The sequence below is a fragment of the Haemaphysalis longicornis genome, unplaced genomic scaffold (genome assembly GCF_048455015.1).
Source record: "Haemaphysalis longicornis isolate Haplotype H1 unplaced genomic scaffold, Haemaphysalis longicornis Haplotype H1 scaffold_1, whole genome shotgun sequence".
NCBI classification, from domain to species: domain Eukaryota; kingdom Metazoa; phylum Arthropoda; class Arachnida; order Ixodida; family Ixodidae; genus Haemaphysalis; species Haemaphysalis longicornis.
In genome coordinates this window covers 354,216,942-354,225,010 of record NW_027526203.1, presented here as the reverse complement: position 1 = coordinate 354,225,010, position 8,069 = coordinate 354,216,942, and the positions used below count along the sequence as shown (strand labels likewise).

Sequence of the window (8,069 nt, the reverse complement as noted above, 5' to 3'; positions counted from 1 at the left end):
TTGTGTTTTGCTTTTACCGCCCGGCTGCGCCGGTCTGTGTTATCTCCGTGCCAAGGGAAGCGCGTGTTCCATTCTTTCTTTCTGTGCCGCATGTGTTATCCGTTCAGATAGGGAGAGCATTCCGATCTAACGTGAACATCCCGGAATAATCTTCTTGCATCTACAATGTTCTCGATGCGAATCGACGGTTCCAGAACCACGCGCGCCGAAAGATAAAATGCCTGCAGAGCAGACGCCGGGGCATTCGATTCTGCGACGCTCGCCGACGCACGTACGCCACTTTGTTGACCACTGCTTCGCCGCCTCTGTATTCTTTTCAGTTGTTAGGGGAGCACAAGTTCGCTCCAATAAACTTGTTTCTTTCCCAAACAACTGCTTCGTCCTTGGCTACGTGACAATATGTAGTATCGTTCTTCCCGCTGATGGCGGCCGATTTCGGAGGTACTGACAGCTGACGCTTTAGAACGGGCCGAAACCGCTGACGGCGTAATTTCAGTCACGTATTGCACATGGGTGGCGCGTTATGAGCAGGATAGTGCTGTATATGTCAACCGCCCAAACGCTATCAAGCGTAAACCTGTTGCCCACACATCTGTTTTCTTCGAAGAAGTTACGCAGTGACTGTACGAGCCGTTCGATAAACGTACTGAAAAAGTTTCACCCTCTCGAGAAATTATCGTCGACCGGAGAAAAGTTTTCCACTCCCACTTACTCTCGTCTCATCGCTTGATGCGCTCTTTCGGCTTTCTAGACCGAATTGTGCAACAATCCGTTTCACTGGATTTAAATCAAGTCTGTTGCTTCCAAGCCGGCAAGCGAACACCGTTCTGAAGAGCGGTAAATCTTGTCCATTGAACCGTCAAGCTTCGGAAAGAGAGAAAGAAAGTTGTGGGCCTTCGTTATCCTCAACCGCACAGCGCTCGCGAAGGAGTGGCCGCATGCTGGCGTTATCGTCGCTCCAGGATGCGCAGCGGGTGCGCTTACCGGCGGAGAAGCAAAAGGAAACAGGGTTCCGCGCTTGGCAGGGCAACGTCCACGGGTTTCCCCGAGTAATGGCGCACTTAAAAAACAAGCGTTCTCGCCCTCCCTGATTGGTCCAATGCCACGCAAGAGGGGCTATAAAAAGGGATCGGGTTTGCTTTGTACGGTCATGTTTTCTGCGGCGCACGCTGGCTTTTCATCGTCAAGCAGAAATGAAGTCCATGTTTCTTATCCTTCTGCTCGGCCTCTCCGTCACGGTAGCTTGTGAGTACAAAGCTCGACAACTTCCGAGTTTAGAAATGCACCGATAGTGCGCCTGTAGAGCGCGCACCCTGCGTCAGTATTGTTTCGCGGTGTGTCATACGGTATAGTGCATCGTTTTCTGGGCGTGAAGCATTAAATTCTGAAAGGTCGACTTTGGAAGGCCCACCGAGGCAGGCGAGCAATACGTTTGCGAGCAATACAATTTCTGGCGAGCAATACAATTTCTGCCACAGCGTCGAGGCAACGGTCGCCCTTGAGGAAGGCATTGTCTGATACCTTTAAAGCTCCAGGAATCAATTCGCCAGAAGGGGTCATCAAGTGATCCCGTTCCGCCTACCATTACAATTATAAGCACACTTTCCTTCTTCAGATCTTGGAATTTGACGTTGGTAGTTTCGGACGCAGAAATTATGCATTCACTAACGTAGCTGCACAAACATGTCACACAGGGTTCCTTAAAAAAGAAATTGTATATATATATATATATATATATATTTATATATCCTTCTTTATGGAGGAGGAGCGATGTGAATGGAAAACAGGAGCGTCTTATGTCAGTCTTTATTGATTGTAGGGTTTAACGCGCCGACCCAACGCAGGCGATGAGGCGCGCCGTAGTGGAGGGCTCCGGATTAATTTTGACCCCCTGGGGATCTTTAACGTGCGCCGAAATCTCGTACACACGGGCGTTCTTGCTTTTCGCCTCCATCACAAAAGCGGCCGCCGCGGCCGGGAATCGAAACAGCGACCTGGTGCTCAGCAGCGCAAAGCCTTCGCCACTGAGCCACCACGGCGGGTTATGTCAGTCTTCACTACCGCGAGGGACAGGATCAGTAAGAGGTCAATTTTGATGAAAGATAGCCTGGTGCTTAATAGGTCCCTCTTCTCATTTACCTGGGTATTGGGTTGAGGAGAAGCCGGATCTATGAACCCTAGATCTAGTTCTGGAGTTAGAGCTATGACGCCCGACCGGCTTTATAGGTATCTATAACACCGGTCCTGCGTTGGCGTGGATGGTCATGCGGATCATGAGCCCGCTCATCATGAGGGACAGAAGCGCTGACGCGAGTGCAGCCGCACGCGATAGCTATTTGGTTAGTAGCTCAGCAGAGCTTCCATCGTTGTAAAAACAGTTACAATTGAACAAGAAATCGTTGAAAAATCTGTCCAGTGGATAAAATGAGAGAATGAACCCTCCGACGCTAGTTGGCAGGGTGGCGTCTTGAACGGCGTTCAAGGTGTTGCTAGCACGATGCTGTACTCATCCAAGGACCAGCAGTGCCACATGTCTGCCGCGTGTTGGTGCGTAGCAACTGTATTTTTTCCCGAACAGATGACCCTCTAAAAGTGTGCAGCAATTGATTTGCCTTGGTAAAACCCTTGGCCAATCCCACGTACCAGTTTAAGGCATAAATGAATATGGGTGGAGCAACAGGCTATATTTTTGCCATTTCTGCTTGCAGTTGAGGCAAGTTATACAAACCAAGATGGATTATCATTCCGTCTCTTTGTCTTCATAAGGACATAAAAAATGTATATAACTACTGAGATACATTGTTGTCAATACGGAACTGTGGCCGAATACCTTCTCGAAAACATTTGGCCACAACTTCCTAATTATTCATTCTTACCAATTTTCCTGTCAGTTAATGCCGAGGATCTGTCCAGGGCATCATATCGGGCTACAGTGGCTCTTATATCTGCCTTACTGCAAATAACCAAATAACAGACGATGTTGCTGTCATTTCCTCTGTCATGTCCATGTACAGGGCTGTCCATTGTTCATTTTGGTATTGTATTTAGAACCTCATTGTTTGGCCGTTTTGCGTGATTTAAACATACATGGGTGTAACTTGTTATTTCCATTGTAAAAATTATGGCGATATTCAGATGAATTGGCCGTTTTCTGTCGTGACTAAGCTGGCGTAGACGGGGCGTTGCGGGTGACAGACGTACCCCCAATTCTTGGGATGCGCATTGAAATCTGCGAGCTGTCATTTGGGCACAGAGCACGCGAGCGCCGCGCACATGGAAAGTCTACGTTGGTGACGGTCTGTTGGGTGGGTCCAGGGCGGGCGTACGTGGACGCCACGGTTATGTCGCGGTATCCGACACGGAACCGAGCAGCTACCACCTCCTGCACGCTTGAACCGAAAGCCATAGTAAAGATCTGAGGCGGCACGTGGTCTTGTGCACGTACAAGTATTGTGGCTGATACAGGCAGTGTACAGCTTTAGCTATTCGTACGACAGCAACTGCACGGAGTTTTTGGCGTTGTTAGCTTGTTTCTTGATTACAGCGACCATGGGGCGAGCCCGGGAATGTATATATACAGTGGACGCCCGTTGAGACGAGCTCGGTTAAGACGAACACTATGGTTAAGACGAACAACATTTTTGCTCTCTTGTAGTGTCCACAATGGAAAAAAACCTCCGCTTGAGACGAATTTCTGATAATACGAACAAATATTTACGGTTCCTTCGAGTGCGTCTTAAGTGGAGTCTACTGTTTTACCTCTTTTGCGAATGATTATCGCTTTCGCGAGCATAAAAATAAAAACTAAGTACCGCTTTGTGGCGTCCACATCGGAAGTTTGCGCTTGCCAGTGGCTTCATGCTTGCTTTATTTCTTAGTGTAACGGTTAGTTACACCCGTGGAAAAGTTATTGTAACACTGTTTATTTACGTTTGTTGTGGGGTGCAATTGCAACAGTAATTCGTTCTCTTGTGTTTTTTCAGCGATGTTTACGAGCCTGAATATGGCGAAGGAGACATACGAAACTTTTTTAGTGCATACTAATACTTTTTCCGGCCCTTTGTGCCTGTATATGAAGTCAGGAGCCCCCTATTTTCTGCCGCTGTGGCTGCGCTTGTGATGCCGATGAAACGACAAAAGTTACGCTACGCGCGTTATGTAGCTTCTGTGCCTAAAACCCCACCCTGAACATTTTTATTGCTCGAGAGCCCATGGTTTGCCCGGTTATTATGAGCACATCACCTAATCCAAACGTACTGCATTTTTTTAAAGCGGTGCGGATTGTTTGCCGGTAGCGCACGGATCCTTCATACGCTTGGAAGCGCGACTGATAAAAGGGTCAACGCCCGTGCCTGTTTTTCTTTCCTTTTCCTTTGCAGCGAGCCGCCACCCGGGTTGCTTGCAGCCTGTTGCGCCTGGTCCGTGCAAGGCCCGCATTCCAAGATTCTACTACAACGCGAACACACGCAAGTGCCAGCCGTTCATTTACGGAGGATGCCGCGGAAATGATAACCGCTTTCCCGACCTGCAAACCTGTCGGCGGCTTTGCCAAGGTGAACCGCTTGAAAGCACTACTTCGCGCTTTTATTTATTTCCTCATCTATAATGGGTGACATATAGTCCGGTGGCCGTATGGGGGGCGGGGTGAAAGCTGCCAAAACAGCGCCCATTTTGTCTAGAGCTGATCCAATGGTCTCAAAAGAGTGAGCAATTCATGGAAAAAAATTTGGCCCTGCACTGCTGAAACAGTTATTAATGTGAAGTATTGATCAGCTTCACCAGAAGCAGGACAAGGCGATTACGCTCCCCATTGGCTGTCCCCGCACTCACGGGCTAGGGAGTGGTTCTCAAGGTAAATGCTTTTGAAATGAACATCCCCTGATCAGAGTGACGGGAATAAGGTTGCAAGCGCCTTCTGTCGCCTTCTGTCACAAGCGCCGTGCAGATGAATGTACGGCCATGCTTGCGTGGCACATTCGCAATGCGGCGTCGCGCCCCTTTGGCATTTCCGCCGCCAGGGGCGCGTGCACCTGTTCTATGTCTCCATTTCGGTATATGAGCATTCTACCATCCCAACTGAGCGCGCCGTAACTGTAGGGGCGGCCTGTAGGCTTCGTGCTGACAAGTCACTAGCTCGTTTGCAGTTATTTCTGGCCTCAGCCTATCGTGGGGCACAATGGCCCAGCAATCTTCGGATGAAGCATCTCCGGCAACACAAACACAGAGATGTGAAAAGGGCTGTATACAACCCATGTTTTCGCCCAACCGATTGGCGAATCTCTGGGGCCGCATGAAATGCGTTCCGACGGAACATGCACCTTGATAAGGGCAATAGGGAGCGTGGTAGCAACCATAATTCGGGCGATGCGTCGCAGGTTGGGGTGCTTTATTCACCCTCATTAATGGTAAAATGGATATCTTAGCGCGAGAGCACCGGCTGTTCCACTTGCGGAAAACCCGTGCTGAGGCAGCAAGAAAGGGGAGCGAGCTCCTTCGTTGCTAGTTTAAGCTTAAAACCGGTTAGTTTAAGCGTTGAACACAGAACGGCTTCTAGTGTGAAAGCTCTATTTGTGCCACTTGCGAAGTGCACGAGCTAAAACACGGGAAATATCTACGACACGGCAGTCGCAGCCCGCATGCATGCAGGTATGGGAAGTGTGCTTATGTGCGTAAACGAAGAATAACCAAACGGCGCTTCCTCCCGCTCGAGCGCTACCACTTGCATTCACCATGTAAAAGGACGTCAATTTATTTGACTCACTCGGGCAAAGAGTAACTGAAATATAATTTAAACAGTAGAAATGCGTAGCCACTTGGTTGTTCTGATTGTGTTTTCTTCAGTGCTCACGTCTCTTTCCCCTATTTTACCCTCACGCTCAAACACGAATTGAACACATGCTTGTAATCGTCGCTTGCACTCGACCTCGAAACTTAACTCTCCCGCTCTCTCTCCCTGTTCGCAGGCTTCTAGACCTACCACCACGCATCATCCATTCCAGGTCTCCGCAAAAACTGTTACCCAATAAAGTGAACTGCCACAGCAAATTGCGTTACTCGTCTCTTTTTTAGTATACAGCCTGAAAGTGTGGTGGCGACTGGTGCCTATCGCTGCTGCCACAGCGCGGAGTGCCGTGTGAAAAAAATACAAGGCCACTCCGTCCTGCGAAGGCGGATGACCAGCGAAGTTTTAAACATCGCGGTGAGAAAACTACTAGCCAATAATTTGTTGTGCCACACATTAAGACGTCGGTTACAATGGCTTTGGGACCACTGTGATGTCCCCTGACCGGCGTTCTCGCACCTGCAGACACAATCTTCGATGATGTCCAACACATGCACGCCCGCCGATGGGCGGTCGCTTGATGCAGGATCGGTGTGGCATGGCAACCCAAATGTCTCCAGTACGACACGCCTAAACCTCTACCTTCTTGGTCCCGACACGGTGTAAGAACATATTCTTACACCGTGGTCCCGACGCATCCACATTGAAGTCACCGACTGCGACCACAGGGATAGTGTCATCGAAACTAACGCACGCAATGTGGGTAGCGGTAGATACCAGGATCCCGTCACCACACGCCGTAACATCTTCATCCTGAGAGCGCAGGGCATACGGTCGCACGCGCGTTCTGTCCTTTGCGTGTGCCGGAATGACACCAACACGCAAGCGCACACGCCTATCACACACGATCCCGGTGTAACCGTCGACATGATACTACGCATCCGACCGCATATCCGAGGGGCACAGCACGGTTATCTCGCTCAGCCCGTCCTCTGATTCAATATCGTAAGGTTTTCTTTTTTTCAAAACTGCTCCCTCATAGTTATCGGGCCCCATGCAAGAAGAGGCCCGCACCGAAGCTATTCTCAAACCCCTGTCTAACACAGTGCTCTCAAAATCTGACAATTTTGCCCCATTTTTAGTAATGCAGTCAGTTGATAGAGACACCCCTGTGACCAGTAAAACAATTTCCCCATTTGCAAATTTTATTGAGCGTGCTGCAGGAAGAATGTACGAACCCAAAATGTCACGTATGGTGACAGGCTCTTTGACGTAAAAAAAAGAAGAACAGTCCAGCAATCTTCTTAAGTTAACTAACCTAGGTGACCTCCAAACCACCAGCACAACTCACCGAACCCTGAACTTTTAAACGAAGATGCATCTGCTCTTTACAAATAAAGATTTGCGTGAGCAAGGAGCAGCCGCTGTAAAGCGTACAACCATCAGGCAGGTGATAAAGCAATCTAGATGAAACATCTCATTTTAATGCCCCAATCAATCATGCAAGTACCTTCACGGCAAGCGCATTCTGAAATCTGAAGTGACACTTTGGACGCAAGCAGTTCAGCCACGAAGTGGGACGAAAGCCTCTACCAGGGATACCATTTCGGAGTGTTTTGGCCAAAGAACACCATGGTGGCCAGATCATTTTCTGGTCAGGGAATGCTGATAGCACACCATGCAGGGAACCTCACTTAAAGTTGCACCTGTCTAATGAAGTTGTACCTTAATGGATGAGGCAGCATTTCGGACGTGAGAATAAAATGGAGGGTAGTATCTGTAAACCATATTCAAAGTTACACTCTAAAAACTGAAATGCATGCCAAGGACGGTGATCTGTTGAAACTGACAAATAATTCGCACACCAATGCGAGAAGATTCTATACCAGGCTGCACGCTAGCAACGTTAGTCTAGAGGCATACAAGCTTAGCGTGAGAGGTGCCACTAATAACTACAGAGGAAGTGAAAAGGCCCTTAAAGGGGCCATGCAGACAAAACACGTATGGTTAATGCGAAAGATTGCTTCGTGAGAATCATACTGACACCACTTTTAACACACACTTCGCTAAAGCAAGATATATCATTAGGAAAAAAGGGAATGACCATGCGACCCACTAGCTAATTTCCCGCAACAGAACTTGTGATGTCATATGTGCCCAGCTGCACGATTGGCTGAAGCCGGCAAAAGCAAATGCAAATTAGGCACGGCTTATAAGCTTTCCAAGCGAGATTTTGCGCTTAAATGTAATGCATATTCATTTTACAGAAGTAAGAATGGTGCGGTAA

General features: G+C 48.6%; 1 protein-coding gene across 1 annotated transcript; it reads left to right on the top strand.

The window, feature by feature from the left end:
- Positions 1–1,086: 1,086 nt before the first annotated feature.
- On the top strand, positions 1,087–6,045 carry LOC144154911 (kunitz-like toxin PcKuz3). Its single transcript, XM_077686026.1, has 3 exons — positions 1,087–1,245; positions 4,380–4,553; positions 5,964–6,045. The coding sequence occupies exons 1-3, from the start codon at positions 1,194–1,196 to the stop codon at positions 5,969–5,971; spliced, it is 234 nt and encodes a 77-aa protein (XP_077542152.1). The 5' UTR covers positions 1,087–1,193; the 3' UTR covers positions 5,972–6,045.
- Positions 6,046–8,069: the final 2,024 nt, after the last annotated feature.

Coding starts and splice junctions, on each gene's coding strand:
- LOC144154911 (XM_077686026.1), top strand. CDS start 1,194: ATGAAGTCCATGTTTCTTATCCTTCTGCTCGGCCTCTCCGTCACGGTA. Junction 1,246..4,379: donor CCTCTCCGTCACGGTAGCTT/GTGAGTACAAAG, acceptor TTTCCTTTGCAG/CGAGCCGCCACCCGGGTTGC.